We start from the raw sequence: 20,322 nt of genomic DNA, 5'->3' as shown, positions 1-20,322 counted from the left end.
CTAATTGTTTTGAGCTTCAGGTTCTTCATTTTGAGGATTGGTTCCTTCATTTTGAGCAATAGGATTCCTCCGCTGGAATTACTCATTTCAAATAACCCTAAATTCCCCCCCACCCCCAAAAGAAAATCAACTTCTTCCTCTCCACGACACAAAAACACAATTTTTCTTTTATCAAAATTTTATCCCTAAATTTGATTTTAATCTAACTAAACTAATTAACAATTAATTAACACTCAATTAACACTAATGATTTGGGGGTAGTTTAGCCATTTTAAAAAAGATGCGACAAGGGATAACTTGCAATTACTATTTCATGACCTTTTTTATCCCGTAGTTAGGGTCCCCAATTATTTTTCCAGGGTCCCCAATTCAACCTCGAAGAAAAGGCTTAAAAATTGCAAGAAAAGTGAGTCCCAATCAAAAATTGTGTTTGCAAAATGGATATAGAGCCTAATGCCAGAAGCTGAAGCCCAGTCCAAGCAATAAAGACCTTGCATCTACCCTATGGTCAAGATCAGTCTTGAACCTGTAATTCACTAAACCGTCTGACCAAATCCTTAGAATCATCCACCAGCCCCTATTCTTTGGTGCCAAGATGTTTTTGCTCAATTCTCTGGAGTGCTACGGCTATGCTTGCCATAAAACCGCATGATATATGCAAAATCAGCAAAATAACCAATTCTCTGGAGTCTTGTAGCAATGTTACTCCATTTCGATGCTAATGTATCTTTTCTGCGTCTCCTGATAAACGTCCTTCACCATTGTTCACACCCCAAATCTGAGGGCACAAAGAAACAACACACTTGAATCTCAAATCTCAAAAATGAAACACTCCGTATTCAATGAATTTCGCATTTAACTGGTTCCACACAATCAATTGTGACAGTTCTTACTTTATAATCTGCCAAAAGAATGTATTTATTTATGACTAACTATGCTAATCTACATTTGCTTTTGACCCTAACAAGAAAAACTAAAAAACTAATTACATCATTTTATTAGGAAATTGCCGGCAACACTTTCAGATATGCCCATTTCCAACTGAACCTTCTCTGTTACCACTGTTCTCCTAGCAAAATGCCACTGATTCTCATCACTTATCTTCAACCTTTTTCCATAGCTTTTTCTGGTTATGTGGACACAAATTGCATGCACATGGGAGGCTTTAACTTAGCTAGAGCAAGAATAGATGAAGGGAGAATCCATAAACCATCTCCGCAGATTAAACCGGAAGCAACTGCAGGAATCAATAAGGTAGCTTTCTTCTTGTCCAGTTTGTGCCAAACAAACACTACCAAGCTCCCAACACACATATCAATCGCAAAACTTGCACCATTGAGAAACGGAACCGCCATAGCCATAGGCAGAGGAACCCAGTTTCCGACCTTTGAAGGGGTAAGATCTCTCAACAAATTAGCAGCAATTGCAAATGAAAAGAACCCGTAACACATTTTCAGACAATGGCGAGGCAATGCAGAGAAGCCTTCTACCCCAAGAATTGCCATGTTCCGATAAACTAGAGCATATGGAGCTTTGTATTCCCCTGCGGGATTTCCCACATCGAAGGCCTTGTAGAAAAGAAAGAATGTTAAAGGAGCTACCACACAACCCATTGCTGTCCCAATAGCTTGGCTTAAAAGCATGGAGCGAGGGGATGTCAGCGTGAGGTGACCAGCTTTGAAATCGTGCATAAGATCTGAAGAAATGGAAACAATCGATTTAATAAGGCCACAACCCACGAGTCCTGCAACTACACCGTTTTCCTTTCCTGAGATGGCCGCTATCACAAACATAGCGACTTTCCCGTAGTTATAGGCCATGTTCATGTCAGTTAGACCTGCGCCATATGCATTACAGAACCCTAAAGATGGAGCAAGGAGGTACGCTACAACCACATAGTACCATTTAAGCTGAGGGAACATGAGGGGTATCACAATGATGGAAACAATGGAGAAAAGACCGTATCCAACACATGCAACCCATACGGGAATACTTTCCCTCATGAAGAGTTCATTTCGTTGAAGATCCTCAAGAGGTGGTTGAATTGTCTCATCTGCAACTGAAGAAAATCATACAATCTATAAGTCAGATTCACCTACTTGCATGACTAGGGTGATTGAATGTACATTCATAGTAAACATGATCATTTCTGTTTTACCTGCATTCCTCTCTCTAAGTTTAGTCTGAACACTCCTAGCAGTACAGTACAATATCTTCCCAATATTGTAGAGACCATCTCCTAGAATTAGCGCAATTGATATAAAAACCTGCAAAAATTTGTGAGCATTTGTGTTCAAAATAATGCATATACAAAGATAAGAAGCCACTTTAAGCAAATTAATGATGATATCAGAAATGTGGAACGGTTGTGAATTCTAATGTAGAGACCTTGTAACCACTCAAGCTCTTCATGCTACCTTCTGACAATTTTGCACCGTACCATTCTCCTTTTCGGTCATGTATCAATGGCCACATTACCCCCCATGAAAGAATGGCTCCCAAAAGCAAAGACAAGTTAACGATATGCGAACAAATCATCCCTGCTCCAACATAAGTCATGCTGAAATCGAAGAAAAATCTGCAAGATTATAAAGACACAGAAGTCGCAAAGATGTCAAACAAAGAGAAAACAGGATTATTAATGAGAGCAGGTGTCCAACTGACAAAGAGTACACACGTTTGCTTCCAAGCTTTCAACCCGAAAGTAGGAAATTGGACGAATCCACATTGGTCTCCACCAGAATAGAACCATTGGAAGAAACCCCATAGGAAACTATACGAAAAGAACTTTGTGAATCCTCTAACCTGCTTCCTGCATAGATAACAAGAAGGAAATTAATCAGACTTATTTTCAAGGTAGAAAACCAGTAAAAAAGAGGTAAAGGAACCGAGGAATAGTACTTGGCGTCCTTATCTCCATCAGGTGTGTGAAAACCATTAATGAGAACAGCAGTAGCAGTGCCACTCGGATACGATAACTTGTAGTCTATTATCATTATCTACACAAAAACAACAAATGTTCGTCAATTAGGAAGAAATATCATAATTGCCCCAAAATTAAGTGTACAAAGCCACTCATGCACCCGTAATTGATTGCGAATTAGTCTAATTCCTACTAAAGAGTCTAAGAACAAGAAGAAAGGTTCATACTGACACAATCAAAAAGAAACTATTTGCAAAAATAAACTGGGCAAATGCAGTAAACAAGACAACTAGGTAAATGCAGTAAACTAGTCAATCAGATTTGGGGATATCGGGGACTTCTAAAGTAAATCATCTAATCTGTCTGCACATACATTACATTTAATCAATTTTGCTCATAATAGATTCAGAACAACCAGCATTTAGACTTATAAAAGTGATTGCCATAATATACCTTTCTGAGAGGAACCAAAGCTAAAAGCCCAACAAAACTTGTAACAAAAAGAAATGCCATCATCCATGCAATTCCTGGTTCCTTATAGCTCCCTGGAGCATTTCCTGGAGTATCAATCCCTGCTTGTTCATATGTTCTCTTGTTCAATCCCAATAAGAAAGACCCAAATCCACCTGCAAACCACCAAAACATATCAACAAATGCAAATACACAAACACAAAACAGACATATAGTGAGGGAGAAGGCTTAATTACCTCCAAAACAAATAGTATAACAAGCAACAGCACAAGTTTGAATGACTGTATTCTCCTGTTTAGTAAATGGAGTACAGACATAACCAGCTTTATGCAGCAATTTAGTCCATGACTTGATAACAACAAATGCAAGAAGAGCAGCAGACACATTCAGATTAGGAACAAGTCCTGTTGTCAGACTTAACTTTGTAACTATCACACTGTATATAACACCAATTATAAAACTTGCAAATAATCCTCTCACTGTTATTTGTTTCTTCCATGGTGGTATTTTTCTTGACATATCTTGTTCTTGTTGTTGCCTTCCTTCTTCCCTTTCAATTTCTTTCATCTCTGACTCCATAACCATACCTCCAAATCCAACACTAACCTAGGGTTTTAAATTTTTTTGCAAATGGGTTTTCAGAATTCGATCAAAAAACTAAAAACTCAAAACAGAAGAAATGATTGTACTACTTTTTGAAAAAAGGTTTTCATATATAAACTTAAGTCGTGTAGTACAATTTTGTAGACTCAGGAGTAGTACTACAGAGAAATGATCGTGAAGGGTAGATCATGAGTCCCGAGTTTAACTCGATATACACATGATCTGAAAATTAGCTAGTTGGATCAGTTAGAATAAAAGATTGTTTCCATTTTTACCCTCGGTAAAATGTATATTAACCAACCAGAAAAATGTAAGTAAGGGTATTTATTGGAAGTGTATGTAAAGTTACCTGTAGATGTTGTCATTTTGTGGTAAAATGTTACATCATTTGTTACTTGCAAGCTATTTGCACGCCTTCCTATTTGGCAAGCTGGCGTGGCTAGTCCAGGTGGAAGATTGCAGTACATGCCAGCAGTATCTCAGCGTTGATTGAAGTGAACCAAACTGAGTTATGGGATTTTACACGGCAGAGAACGGGAAAAAAGAAAGTACTCCCACACTCATCCCACGAATAGGTGAGGTAGTTCAAGTTTGCACGGTTCTTAAGTCATTGAGGAAAAAGAGAATATTTTTAACCATTTTTTATAGTTATATTCTTATAGATAATGACTAGTAACATTTAGAGATGATTCACCTTTCCTACTATACCACGAATATTCGTAAACTTTATACCATTGACAAGCATTTTAAGAGTATAAACATGGCTATCAAATTATACCAAGGATTATACCATCATCCTTTCCTACTACATTTACAAAAATTGGATATTTTTACGGTATACGGCTCTTTCTCTTCACGATTTACTTGTAATTGATATCTTCATTTGTATTAGGGTTTTGATTATCTTGTATTTTGATATTTTTTTTATTTTTGCAAACGGTGTAATCACTATTTTAATTTGAATAAATTGAAACCGAAAAAATATTTATATATATACATATTTCTTATACTAAACAATAATCAATTAGAAGAGTAGTTTTAGAAATATCTCGTTATTTAATGATATAGATCAACTATTAGTGGGACAAAATTTAAAAATATATAGCTCATATTAGTGGGATGGAGGGAGTACAAGATTTGCAGTAAAAGCAATGGGGGGAGGAGGGGGTTCTTCAATCTCCATGTTAGTCTTATGCACTTGTAAATTGTCGAAAACCTTTCAATCTCTACAAATAGTAACTTTCCTGAGTTTAATTGGTGATTAAAGTGTAAAATTTGTGATTTTTCTACTTGCATAAGTGTTTCTTGTATTGCTTCACTATGGTTAGCAGGAGTAATTTTAAATTTTTATTGATGTCTTTTAGTTTTTGTTGATACCCCTTTACATGATTCTCCTTCTTAAGCAATTTACTTATATTGCCATGTTTATAGATGAATAATTTTTTCGTGATTTGGATCCATTTGCAGTTTTAAAGGAGATTCTAGTAAAAATATGTCAAACATTGGGGGACTGAAAGAGCTGGTAGGTTGCAAAATCATAGGTTCTCTGCTTTTCCAAGGGATTCCATGGTATCAGTTGCTGAGACAACCAACAAGTTTAGAACTTCTCTCTCTGTATGTATATGTATAATTAGGTTTACGATTAAAAGACTTCACTTAGGGATTCATGTAGCCAGATTTGGCTATCTTTACCTTGATGTATCCTGATCTTGTTCTTTCTGTTATCGAGGTTTTAGCAATCTCTTTCAGGAACTAGACACGTAGAAATCACAAAGTTTTTTTCGTCTCAGACTTTATGATTTCGCAAGATAGACATCTAAAACTCTTCTTTATTGATTGGTTTAAGATTGATCTTGAGAGGTGATTAATAATCCAGGATTCTCAACTAACTGAGTGTAAGTGTTTCGGATTTGTGATGTTTGCTAGATTTGTCTATTGCAAACATATTTTCACACCTGATATATTCGATTTAAAGTGAAATCAAATAGGCTAATTATCTGTTAGAGGCTGGGGGAATCAATTATGTAGAGCCTTGCGAGGTTCAATGGACGTAAGGATCATGATTACAGCTAAATTTCTTAATTAGAGGGTGATTCCGTCTCGACTACATTCCACTCCTAACTCATAAGTATTATATTAGGCTAGTGTCTGTAGCGGCTTAATACCATTCGATGTTCAAATCTGGACGAGGTCCCGAGGCTTTTCTGTAGTTGTAGTTTTACTCATTAACAAAACTTCTGGTGTCTCGTGTTTTTCCTTTTCCGCATTATATTGTTTTATCTTTATAATAGGAATAACACAAGTAGTACGTAACAAATTTTAATAGAAAAGTTTGTATTAATTGTGATCAATTACGAGACTTGTCTTTTATAATTCGTATCTTGAAAGATACATAACAAGTTTCATACTTGGTAGAATTCAGATTCGATTATTTGGATACGACTAGAATGATCTTGGATATTGATTTTTGAGGTCGTCCAAGTACTCTTTTATATAATCGGGTTCACAGACTTTACTATTTTGACTTTTTGATTGTGGAGAGAAAGAGATATAAAATTTATATGCACATTGTCTAGGATCTTTAAGTAGGTCTACTTGTAATTGTATTAGGTTTGTCCATACAGGTTGTCGAACGAAAAATTTAGTGGTGTACTTGGTACCCTCTCATTTTCAATACTCACATAATTTTTAAAAAAATTATTCAAATGTTAAATTTTCACAGTTAGGCAAACACTTATTTTAAGTGGTCAACAAAGCTAAAAGAGACAACAGAAATATCTAGAACTTGTGTATCCAAACTCCCAAGTTGTTAATTCATATGAAGTTTAATTTTGAACCCAATAAGTTAAATAAAAATTGTCTTGATTGATTTAGAGCAATGTGAAAGAATGTGTTCCGACCATGGTTCTTTTTAGAACAAGCGAGTTTATCCTTGAACTCAAGTAGGTTGATGAGATTTCTATATGCATGTATGTTTATTCTTTCAACTTGAAAGTACCAGATTCTAAAGAGACTAAATTGTTTTGATTCACCCACTTCCTCACTCGAACAGTTGTAACCAATTCACTCTCACTCCCCCTATTTAAATAGTTATCATTTTATTTAAATTAATGTTAATTTGTGACATTACTTATTATATATTACTTTTTAATTGATGAAAACCAATTATTTGAACCCAAATTCCATAATGAAGGAATAGGGGGTTATAACATAAGAATTTGGTGGAAAAACTAAAAATCCCAGTGAATAAATATTTCAAATGAGAAAGAAATTTTTGTCATGGAATCAATTGCACAACCTTCTGATTCACCGTATGATATAGAACCTTCACAACCTAATGTTGGTGAAACTGAAGTAGTTAGCGAGGAGCAACAATCAGATTGTTAGAGCATTGCTTGGTTAAACCCACCAAGCGTTGGTATGCGAAGTTTGGTTGTAAATTTTAATTCCAAAACTTGGAGTCGCTTGATTTGATTACTAAAGTCAAATCCTTTAGGTTAAACTATGAGCATAGAAATATAAATACATACTTTGGTTACTCACAAAGACCTGAAGAAGTGTCAAAGACAACATCCTTCAGTTAGAGATTAGTAAGTACAAACTTGACTTGTTCATTTCTATCTTTTGTTCTTTCAAGATTATATTCAATGAAGACATAATACGCGAAGTTAAGTTTGTTTGTAATGACTTTAGTATTAGTGACATGGTCATTATATTATCATCAGAGTATCAATAAGGAATGATATACTAGTTGTTTCTACAACTTGAGTATATGAAATTACAAAGTATAGTTTATCTATGGACCTTGTGTTCTCGATATTGCACTAATTGTTAATTTGTTATTATTCAGTGTGTTGAAATTCCAGAAGTAATTTATACCCTAAAATTATGTTTGAAATCAATTCTATAATCATACTTAAGAAAATATACTTGCGAAACTTGTATTCATACTAGAAATTGAATTCCAGACTGATCCCTATGTAAGACCGATCCCTTGTAGTAAAGATCGATCCAAGTCAGGACCGATCCTGACAATGTTTAACTTGTTTTTTTACATTTTCGATATGTTTGTCATCTTCGGATTTCTTCAAACATCAATATGTACACAAGTTAAATTGAAAATGTTCATAAGTGTTGACATAGTAATTTGAACATGTGCTTAACTCTAATATCTTACTGTTCAAGTATATTCCTTTGATACTAAAGGCAAGATTCTGAAGCAAATACATACTTTGGTTATGCTTACCATATCCCAAAGGTTTGTATATCTCTAGCTACTGTATTGTTAAAGTACATGGATGTGTGCTTGCTAATATATATTAGTTGTCATCAATGAGAGATATATGTTTAATAGTTGGAATATAATTGGTATTTTCTAATTATGGAAATAAATCAATTTGCATATTTTAAGGATTTTGGAATTAGTAATATTTTGTATTCCAAATAATCGATGGTCATTATTGTTAGAGCACTGCTCGGTAGAACTCACAATCGTTGCTATCTCAAGCTTGTTTGTCAAGTTTAGTTGCCAAAACTATAAATCTTGATTCCTAGACTACTTATAGCTAAGTCTCGAATTAGGATAGAAAGTGTAGTTGAGCATTAGACTTCACGGAGTTCATCGATTGAAGCCGAAGAACTACTAAGGGTAGCTTGTGGAACTTTATCAACAAAACGTATGTGGAGACTTGAACTCATCTATCACTCAAAAGTCTATCTACTCTATCTCCTATTTGAGAGAAAAGTAGTATAGATATATAGAATTCAATTATGCACATTTGATATTTCGAGCTGAGTTTAACTCGCTTACATATTTCTCGAAATATATGTTGGTAAGCTTTCTCTTTAACCAAGTTCATCTTATGTTCTTGATGAAAGTCAAAAGATGATCATGTGAAAATCGCCCGGTAACATCTTACATGATCTGTGTGAGACAGTCATTTGATGTAGACTCGGAATATTCGTATTGATCATTCGATTACTTGAAAATTGCTTTGAAGCTAATAGTTTGTGTGAGACAACTATTTTCGTCTTCCGAGAATTTTTCAATGGTTGAATGAGAGTTTAGAACAATTGGACATAAGCACAATATGCGTACTTTCATATGTATAATCCAAGTCCGGGAACCATGTGCATACCTGTATGCGTACTGATTGGTTTAGTAGAGGTCCCGGAACTAAGTACGCATACCGGTACGCGTACTGGCATGAGGTTCAAGTTCCGGGACTTTACTGAGTTTGGTGGTATGCGTACCCGATTCCATACTGGCGAACCAAAACTTAGTCCTACCACTAAGGTATGCGTACCTGTTTGCATACTTGAGTGGATTATGTTCTAAAATCGTTTTGTTCATGAACTAATACATTCATATAATAAGGAATGCAATCTTTTTCAAACCGTGGCTATAATGTTCATGACGTGATTCGAGTGAATCAAAATCGATTTTGCTTCAATTGTATCTTGTATACTTCTATGAGAATATAAACAATTGAACAACTCTATAACTAGTTTCATTTGAGTCATTTGAACTAGTTATGGTTAAGATGAATAAGGTTGATATGAAATTATGCATATGGCTAACTTCGGTTAACTATTTTTGAGCCAACAAAGGTGTACACGTTTAGGTACAGTTACTCATATCTAAATGAAGTCACTTTTCATTTGTTCGTAAAGTTCGATCTAACGGTTGAAAAATATTAGCTTGAGTCTAATCAGGCTTTCATCTAACGGTGAATATTGAATACTTTGTTACCAAGGTAACATTGATTGCAAACCCTGATTTGAAGACTATATAGAGGAGAACTCTAGCAACTGGGAAACCTAATCCCCACACCTCCTGTGTGATACTAGTTGCGACTAGAGTCGATTCTCCTTTAACCTTAGGTTTTTCCAAAACCCCGTAGGTTAATGACTTGATGAATTCATTGGGATTGTGAATCCAGACCCAACTATTTTCTCTGTAGTTGCATGTTCTGATTTTTCTGTTTTCTATCGTGATTGAGTACTATCTTCTCTAAAATTTGCTCGAGATTTAACCTCCGATAGGCAAGATAAAAAGTAGTCACAAACATCTTCATCTCATCGTTTGTGATTCCACAATATCTTGTTTCGCTACCATACGATTAAGATTATTGTGAGGTGATTGATATTTCTAGGCTATTCTTCGGGAATATACGTTTGGTATATCAATTGGTTCCTATTCACTTTGATTTATCAAAAGAGGGAATAAAACTCACAGGTATATCTATGGAAGACAGATTTATCTATTCAATAGACTTTTATGTGTGAGACAGATTGGTTTATCAAGTATTCGACTTTGGGTCGTAGAAACTATTAGTTGTGGGTGAGATTAGCTAGAGGAATCAAGTGCGTAGAGTCCTGCTGGGATTCATAGACGTAAGGAGCGCAATTGTACCTTGATCAGTGTGAGATTGCTTAGGGCTCAACTAAATTCCATTCTGAAGTTAACTTGGAGTAGGCTAGTGTTTATAGCGGCTTAATACAATATGGTGTTCAAATCTGTACTAGGCCCAGGGGTTTTTCTGTATTTTCGGTCTCATCATTAACAAAACTTCTGGTGTCTGTGTTATTTCTTTTCCGCATTATATTTTTATATAATTGAAATATCACAGGTTAAATCAGTTGTGAATCCACTTTGTTGTTGATTAAATTGATTGACACTTGGATATTGGTTTTTGATACTGTCCAAGTTATTTCTTATATTCAAACAAGCTCACAAATTCCTATTTGTTTGATTGCAGATTGAATTGAAAAATTGGGATATAACTCTTTGTTATACTTTTCTTAAGATTGAGTCTGACCGTCTAGTTGATTCTCTTGAAAGTATGTTGGAGTTAGTCCATACAGATTTCTAAGCGAAATATTGGGTGTGGTTGTTAGACCCATGCCTTTTCAATTGGTATCAGAGCAAGCAAACACGTTTAAGACGTTATAAGTTTGTGTTTGTAGTGATCTGACTCCAGGGATAGAAGTGTTTTCTCTATAAACGTACCGCCAGTCTTCGATGGCTCGAATTACTTGTAGTGGAAAATTGCTATGCGTGCCTTTCTTTAAGCACGTGATTTTCAATCATGTGTTTACGTTGTTAATGGTTATGTTCATCCGGTTATTACAGTAGGAGGTGTAATTGTTCCAAAGGATATCAGTGATTATGATGTTGTCGAGATTCTTGCTGCAAAGAAAAATTCTGACTGATTGAATGCAATCATCCATGCCATTACCCTAGATCTTCAACACCATGTGACTACGTGCACTCGGTCTAAAGATGCGTGGGATATCTTGGAAACCGTATTTGAAGGGAATACCTGTGAAAAAGAAGTTAGGCTTCAAAACCTAAATTTTGATTGGGAAAACCTTCGTATGGCAGATGAAGATTCATTTGATGAGTTTAATCACAAAGTGTATGAAATTATTAATGCATCTTTTCCGTTGGGTAAGACTATTCCTAAAAAGGACATTGTGATGAAAATTCTCAGACAATTTCCATCTAGATGCGATTCTAAGAAACATGCCATCGATGAAGGAAATAACCTTGAAACGCTTTCCAGAAATACTCTTGTCGGAAAGTTAAAATTACTTGATCTTGATCAGAACACAGTCATAACATCTGCGTTCAATGCTGTGACCAACACAAGCGAATCTTCTAACTCGTCTTGGGCTGATGAATGTTGTTCCAATCATGTTGATTTTGTTAAATCATTGATTACATAAAAGATCAAGGATATTTTAAAAAGAAGAAAAATATGTGAGAAACGTGTCTCTCTGGTTAATGCTTCAGATGATTCAACACAAGAAAAATCATCCCAGGTTGTCAATATCTTGCATACTTTCGATGTGTGCAATGAACTTTTAGCTCTCGCTGCAGAAACTTCCTCTTAATCGAATTCTGATCCAGAGTTTGAGTCTAACACTGAGGTTTTTGAATTCTTGGATAAGTGTGAAGAAATTTACCAAGAAAATCTCCAACTAAAGGCTTCGTTGGAGAAACTTGAATCATCACTTCAGGTGAAAAATCTTGAGATACATTATCTTAATGATGAATTCACCAGGACCCTATCTCTGAAGTAAGTGTTGGAAATGCAAACCATTTTTAAAGTAAGTGTTGGAAATTCAAGAGGAACAACAAAGGGATTTACAAACTTCAAAATGACATGCAAAGAATGAATCTTGCCTTGGGAAATCAATAGGGTACTCGTAAAGACAAGAAGAAATATAAAATAACCAGATTCAGACGAGGTAAGAAGTCTGTTTATACAACAAATCTTGATAAGTCACTATGTGTTAAAAGATGTGAGCATTCAGCTCACTCCGTCACTATCTAATACTACTGACATCTGCATCCTCATCTTTAATTTGATAAAATGAGGATTGCATCAAGGTTGCTCAAGTTTTGTATAATTGTTAATTTCTAATTTTATTTATGTTAAAAAAATACCTTCTTGTTAAAATAGATATTGGATCATGAACCGTAAAAGACTTGTTCAAAATTCTACTAGGGTTTGGCTGTCCATAGGTCTATTTATATTCACTTGTGATCAAAATTCCCTTCACTTCTCTTATCTTTGAAAGATACAGTTTCATGGCTCCTGTAACTAGAGGTACCACAAAAAGGGATGCAGTTGAAGCAGTTAATGTGTATCTTTGTGAATGTTAGAGCATTACTCGGTTGAACCCACCAAGCGTTGGTATGTCAAGTTTGGTTGTCATATTTTAGTGAATCAAAAATCATGTTAAGAGTCGCTTGATTATGTACTAGAGTCAACTTCGTATAGGTTAGCTTGAAAGTATTAGTATATGAGACATTACAAGTATTGCGAAGACTTGAAGATGTGAAGAATCAAGGAGCTACAATGATAACAATCATCCTTCCACTTGAGGTTAGTGATATTTGACTTGAACTGTTTCATTCCCTAACGTATCTTTCAAGTCGTTCATATTGAAAAAAAAACTGCGAAGCATATTTGAACTCTAGATAGACATAGTATTAAGGAATACAATACGAGGTTTATTGCTTAACCATTAAACTTTGTAGATAAGACATCGTCATAATCATTTGAATGCTATTATGATTATGTATGGGTATAAGGTGAGGATTTCATCCCAGGGAACAATGTTTTACATGTGTTCTAAGGAAGTAAGTTCATAAACTTGTTTGTGAATCGAAAAGGAAATTGCCAGGTGTTATTGGTTTTGTTATTCATTGCATATCTTATGAACAACCAATATGTGTGATTGTGTATAACCGTTCAAAAATTGTTGTGTTCTTGGTAGAACTATTCACAAAGGCCTGACTTATGTATCGGTATGACTTTTATTAGTGAAACTGATCTTAAGTAATCACCTGAGATGGTATGATAGGATTTGTGATTTTATGTCTGACCAAATATGGGAAAGGAGAACCGATCCTAGTAAGAGGTGCAGTACGGGGAACCGATCCTTGTATGAGGTGCAGTAAGGTTTATAGCAGAAAGGAGAACCGATCCTATGAACATGTGCAACACGTTTTTAGGCAAAGGGGAACCGATCATATGGACATGTGCAACACATATAAGTTAGATACCATATATATGTGGGGAACCGATCCTAGTACCTAGTCAACCGAATTTTGGAAAGCTATTGTGACTATGCACAATACTCACATGGAAGGTAGAACCGAAACTTGTTTTGGTAGAACCGTTAAACCCATGATTGTGACTGAATGTTATTTGATCAATCGCATAGTTATTGAAAGTAAGATGAACCAATTCTAAACTTTTTTGGAAGTGTGGCAAATCGGTTTCAAGGTTGTAAGTGTGAAAGAGAACTTACAAAATAAGGATGTCGACATACTTTGAATACGTGCTATGAATGTTTATTTCTTTAATTGTTCAAAGTTATTCCTTAATAACTAAGGGAAGAGAATCCCAGGATCGAAACATAAATAAGTTAAGAATCTTTTAATTAAGGTTATTAATTTCATTTTGTAGGGAAATAATAATTAGTAATGTGCATTTACTAATTAGAGATTTTCTGAGAGATTTCGACCATTATTTTTGGACAGCATTTCCAGGAATTATGAAAACCGAATTTGTGCTTTAATGAATATCTTGAGAATATTTTCGGTTTTGGAAATTCCTTGGTGTCCAAACTTCCTTGTATATAAATACTTGAAGCTTTCCTTTCTAGACAACTAATCCTTCGTAACAACAAGCTTCCTCTTTGTTGTGTTGTTACTGGTGTAGCCGCCTATTCGGAGAGGAGACTAACCTAATTAGGCTAAATCTCTTACGGCCACTCAGTTTAAAGTCTTCATTTGGATTGAGAAGCTCTAGCGTGTACCGTTGGTGGGAAACTAGATAATTGCGGTTTGTCTTTTGTTTTCATTGATTTGATTGACTAACGGTGGTTGAACTTTGATTACACCTAGTTTCTTTATGCTTGAGAATCTTCTCTTCTGATGTAAGATTCACTCAAACTAGTTCAGAGTTTCAACAGGGATCTTTAGACTGTTGTTAGTTCTAAAGACGATCTTGTGATAATCCATTGTTAAGAGACTCCGTTTTGTGCGTGATTGATCACAAGAGATTCAAGTGATTTTTTGCAGGTTATTATTGAAGATCTAAGAAGATTTGAAGACGAAGAAGATATTGAAGATGTATGATTTGTGTGTTCATAATCTTTGGTGTGCACAATACTTGTTTCGGTAAAAGAGGATCCAATTAATAATCGGTTTATCATTGTGATAGATTGGATTGATTAATTGAGTAGATCAGCATCAACACAATTCTTTGGATTAATAGTGTTTATGGCTTAATCTTAAACGATTACTTCGGTAATTGAACATAAGGTAGATCTAAGGACCTGACGAAGGAGTTTATGTTAAGATAAACAGAAGAGCCTTTGTCCGACTCATATAACTTGGTTGAAGAGAGTTGATACCAAATAGATTTGTTGTTCCTTTACTGTTTGGAATACGAACCAAAGGAATTGTTCCAAGTATGTGACTTATTTATAAGTTGGAGGCGTGGGAATACAGACGGAATTAGGTGAACTATAGGTTTAATTGCTTGGTCTCAACTATACGAAGTTAGGTGTAATTTTGTGTAGCGGCTTAATCCTGAGAGTATTCCATTCTGGACAAGGTCCCGGGGTTCTTTTGCATTTTCGGTTTCCTCGTTAACAAAATATTGTTGTGTCATTTAATTTATACTTCCGCATTATAATTGTTTTATTATAATTAAAGTAAATCGCACAAACGTTAATTCCTATTTACTTGATAAGTGAATCCTATTGTGTGTGGTTAAGTCCGAACCTTTTTATCAAGTAACATACTTCGTTGTTGTATTGTCTAGATCTCGTATCCATAGACGATCACACGAAGTGTGAACCGATTAGTTGTATTGTCCCTACTCAGTCCATAGACAATCACTTTCGGAGAAAGGATTTATAGGTAGGAAAAGTTTTAGCTTGTGGTATATTTGGGTACCCTCGCCTTTTCAGTGAAGGAATCATTTACTCAAGGAAGAAGAAGAAGAGATCTACGAATGATGAAGAAGGTTCTTCCTCTAACTGCCTCTTATTTGTTTGTCATTTTGATAATAGCTTTAGAGGTACAGTGAAGGATTTCATCAACAAAAGAATTGATTTAAAATCTCAAATCATTTTATCTTTAGAAAAGATAGCTCACTATGAACGTATGTTGTCTCTAATAAAGAACACCCTGTGTGGACTAAAAAGAGAACTTAGTGAGTTAACTGATATTTCTGAAGATTTAGAGGAATTGAACGATCCCATAATCAATGGGTTTCTTAATAATGAGAAGGAATTCTAAGTAGATGCTCTGAGAAAGCTCAAAGATGTCTAGGAAACTTCTTACGATAATTTATTCTTGTGTTTTAAGAAGGATAACTAGGATCTGGTATATCAATTATTATGAGTACACATAGCTATTTCCAACGTTTTTCATCTTGCAATGTTTTTAGATTTATTTATTTAAATTCTAAAGTTTATTTGGAAGATGATTTTTGCAATATTAATCTTTATGGTTTTATATATTGCAACTTGTTATGGGATATGTGTGTTTGCGTCCATCAACTATGATTGTCCCACATTTGCTCAAAAGTTCAGTCTATCATATGTCTTTATGCAAATATTGATAAAAGATAGAATGAACTTTTGACAACAAAAGTTAAGCCTATTATGTCATTATGCAAATATTAATGGAAGATAGGATGAACTTTTGTTTGCAAAGATTAAGTCTATTACATGTCTCGATGCAAATATTGATGAAAAATAGAATGAATCTTTGAATATTCCGCAATATTGGTCTTTCCCTGATCCATATCTTTGTATAAGTATTGTGCGGCTCCATAAGTTCTCTTATGTTGAGCATTTCCGATTAAATTAATCATGGGTTCTCTTGTGGTTGATTTAATCGAGTATTTTGGATACAAATTCATGTTTTATGTGATTTGTTAATGTCCAAAGAAATCCTTCTTTTCTTGTGAAAGTAAGGTCGCTCTTGTTTATGGGGAAGAGTTTTTAACTGAACTTGTCCTTAATTGCCAAATCTTTGTGGGGAGTGCGGTTGTGGAATATTGTATGAGTTTTTTTTGTATCTTTATAAACTCCTTGATGAATACACTAGTTTCGTCTATCTGAAATCATCAAAACAAAGTTGATATGTTCTCTTTTGGTCATGAAATATTTCTATGGAAATTTCATTAGAATCCCACTAGTTTTCGTACATTTGCCAATTTATATTGACAAAAAGGGGGAGACTTAATGTATAGTTCATACTACAATTACATATGGTTTACGGATCATTATGTAAGGGGGAGTGGTTTTCATATGAGATGAAGTATTGACTAAGAGGGAGTGATACATATCACCATAGTATTGTTGTCAAAGTTGTGATACTATTAGACTTTGATGCTGTGTAATGATACTATGACATTGTATAACAATGATTGAGAGCAACTGTTTTCTCATTGTTATAGATGCAGATCTTCAACAACTATGATGCTGAGTTGAACAAATTCAGAATCACTGGAGTACTTGGAAGTGACGAAGATTTCGAGTAATATTGAAGAACCAAGTAAATCAAGCATTTGGATTGAGAGCTACAAAGTTTATTTATTTTGTATTCCATATGTATTGATAGTTTTGTCACTAAAATTGACAAAGAGGGAGATTGTTAGAGCACTTCTCGGTCGAACTCGCAAGCGTTGCCATCTCAAGATTGTTTGTCAAGTTTAGTTCCCAAAAATATAAGTCTTGATTTCTAGTCTACTTATAGCTAAGTCTCGGATTATAATAGAAAGTATAATTGAGCATTAGACTCACGGCGTTCATCGATTGAAGACGAAGAACTACTAAGGGGAGCTTGTGGAACTTCATCAACAAAAGATATGTGGAGACTTGAACTCATCTATCACTCAAAAGTCTATCTACTCTTTCCCCTATTTGAGACAAAAGCCGTATATCTATATAGACTTCAATTATGTATATTTGATATTTAGAGACGAGTTTAACTCGCTTACATATTTCTCGAAATATGTGTTGGTAAGCTTTCGCTCTAACCAAGTTCATTTTATGTTCTTGACGAAAGTCAAAAGATGATCATGTGAAAATCGCCTGGTAACATCTTACATGATTTGTGTGAGATAGTCATTTGATGTAGACTCGGAATGTTTCGAATTGATCATTCGATCACTTGAAAATTGCTTTGAAGCTAATAGTTTGGCGTGAGGTTCAAGTTCCGGGACTTTACTGAGTTTGGTGGTATGCGTACCTGTTCCCATACTGGCGAACCCAAACTTAGTCCGGATACTAAGGTACGCGTACCCGTTTGCATACTTGAGTGGATTATGCTCTAAAATCGGTTTGTTCATGAACTAATACATTTATATAATAAGGAATGCAATCTTTTGCAAACCATGGATATAATGTTCATGACTTGATTCGAGTGAATCAAAATCGATTTTGCTTCAATTGTGTATTGTACACTTCTATGAGAATTAATATAAACAATTGAACAACTCTAGAACTAGTTTAAGTTGAGTCATTTGAACTAGTTATGGTTAAGATGAATAAGATTGATATGAAAGTGTTCATATCTCTAACTTCAGTTAACTAATTTTGAGCCAACAAAGGTGTACACGTTTAGGTACGGTTACTCATATATAAGTGAAGTCACTTTTTGTTTGTGTGTAACAAGCTAAGTTCGATATAAAGGTTGAAAAATATTAGCTTGAGTCTAATCAGGTTTTCATCTAACGGTGAATATTGAATGCTTTGTTACCAAGGTAACATTGATTGCAAACCATGATTTGAAGACTACATAAAGGAGAACTCTAGCAACTGGGAAACCTAATCCCCACACCTCCTGTGTGATACTAGTTGCGACTAGAGTCGATTTTCCTTTAACCTTAGATTTTTCCAAAACCCGGTAGGTTAACGACTTGAAGACTTCTTTGGGATTGTGAAGCCAGACCCAACTATTTTTTCTGTAGTTGTGTGTTCTGATCTTGTTGTTTTTTATCATGATTGAGTACTATCTTCTCTAAGATTTACTTGAGATTTAACCTCTGATAGGCAAGATAAAAATTAGTCACAAACATCTCCGTTTCATCGTTTGTGATTCCATAATATTTTGTTTCGTTACCATACAATTAAGATTATTGTGAAGTGATTGATATTTCTAGGCTTTTCTTCGAGAATATAAGTTCGGTATATCAACTGGTTCATGTTCACCTTGATTTATCAAAAGAGGGAACAAAACTCATAGGTATATCTGTGGGAGATGGATTTATCTATTCAATAGACTTTTTTGTGTGAGACAGATTGGTTTATCAAGTCTTCGACTTTGGTTCATAGCACCTCTTAGTTGTGGGTGAGATCAGCTAGGGGAATCAAGTGCACAAAATCCTGCTGGGATTCAGAGACGTAAGGTTGATCAGTGTGAGATTTTTTAGAGCTCAACTACATTCCAGTCTGAAGTTAACTTGGAGTAGGCTAGTGTCTGTAGCGTCTTAATACAATGTGGTGTTCAATTCTGGACTAGGCCCAGGGGTTTTTCTGCATTTGCGGTTTCCTCGTTAACAAAACTTCTGGTGTCTGTGTTATTTCTTTTCCGCATTGTATTTGTTTATATAATTGAAATATCACAGGTTGTGGTTAAGTTCAATCAATTGTGAATCCAACCTTTGGTTGTTGATTAAATTGATTGACACTTGGATATTGGTTTTTGATACCGTCCAAGTTATTTCTTATATTCAATCGGGCTCGCAACTTCCTATTTGTTTGATTGCAGATTGAATTGAGAAATTGAGATATAACTCTTTGATATACTTTTCTTAAGATTGAGTCTGTTTGTCTAGTTGATTCTCTTGAAAGTATGTTGGAGTTAGTCCATACAGATTTCTAAACAAAATATTGAGTGAGGTTGTTAGACCCCCGCATTTTCAATTACACTATAAGTAGTGGAATCTTGTATTCTTACAAACTCATCCATTAAACACACATCCTGATTGATCGTGCGGGAAGCAGACTTGTTAAGAGATACGAGTAATCTAATCAGGTGAAATATCTTGTGTTGCCTTCGCTTAAAGTCTTATTTGGGCTCAAGAAGCTTATATTAATACGTTGGTGGGAAACTAAATCGTATTGTATTTTAGTTCTTCGATTGATTATTATTTGATCAAGAACTAACGATATAGTTATCCTTGATAAATCAATCTTGTTTATTTTATGATCCTTCTCTCGATATAAAGCCACTCAAGTTTGTTTAGGGATTTGCTTGTTATAGATCTTGTGATTCAAGATCAATAAATAGATCTGTTGATTAATCAATGTTAACATACTTCGTTTTACGTGTGTTTATTAATATCAGAATCAAGTTATTTGCAGCGGTTACTTTGAAGATTCGAGATTGAAGACTCGAAGATTTTTCTTTTTGGTTTTTGATCTTTGTGATTTTTCTTGCACACTTGATCCTCTATGATCTTACAAGCTGTTTATCTTGATATTATAAAGACTTATGGAAAGATCGAATAAACTGTCTAGTTGCATGGATAAAGCTTGTTTACTGAGATTAGTTATTTCAATAATGATTGTTTTGCTTGGTTTAATCTTAAACCAAAATAGTTTATATTGACTAAACGGAAGATCCTTTACTCAACTTTATATATGATCTAAAGATTGATTTGAGAGATTGATAAGTGAGTCGGTTACTGAAATAGATTTAGTCATTTGTTGTTATGAGTTAAGATTCAAATGAGTTGAGAGAGGAAGTCTTCACAACGATGAAACAACTCAAGATAGTG

General features: G+C 34.7%; 1 protein-coding gene across 1 annotated transcript; it reads right to left on the bottom strand.

Moving 5' to 3' along the window:
• Positions 1 to 810: 810 nt before the first annotated feature.
• LOC113305273 (metal-nicotianamine transporter YSL3-like) lies at positions 811 to 4,190 on the bottom strand. Its single transcript, XM_026554345.1, has 7 exons — positions 3,631 to 4,190; positions 3,377 to 3,549; positions 2,902 to 2,999; positions 2,678 to 2,812; positions 2,389 to 2,578; positions 2,159 to 2,267; positions 811 to 2,059 (listed from the first exon to the last, which is right to left on the bottom strand). Exons 1-7 carry the CDS (start codon positions 3,977 to 3,979, stop codon positions 1,131 to 1,133), a joined length of 1,983 nt encoding a protein of 660 aa, XP_026410130.1. The 5' UTR covers positions 3,980 to 4,190; the 3' UTR covers positions 811 to 1,130.
• Between the last annotated feature and the right edge of the window lie 16,132 nt (positions 4,191 to 20,322).

Source organism: Papaver somniferum, chromosome 8 (genome assembly GCF_003573695.1).
Source record: "Papaver somniferum cultivar HN1 chromosome 8, ASM357369v1, whole genome shotgun sequence".
In the NCBI taxonomy this organism is placed as follows: domain Eukaryota; kingdom Viridiplantae; phylum Streptophyta; class Magnoliopsida; order Ranunculales; family Papaveraceae; genus Papaver; species Papaver somniferum.
Note: the sequence above shows the minus strand (reverse complement) of the source record. Positions and strands in the feature narration are given on the sequence as shown.

Bases quoted from the DNA above. Each gene is read 5' to 3' on its own strand.
- LOC113305273 (XM_026554345.1), bottom strand. From the start codon at position 3,979: ATGGTTATGGAGTCAGAGATGAAAGAAATTGAAAGGGAAGAAGGAAGG. The intron at 3,000-3,376 runs GTATATTATGGC...GTTTTTGTGTAG, and splicing joins CTTTGGTTCCTCTCAGAAAG to ATAATGATAATAGACTACAA. The intron at 2,813-2,901 runs GTACTATTCCTC...TTATCTATGCAG, and splicing joins GATGGAGATAAGGACGCCAA to GAAGCAGGTTAGAGGATTCA.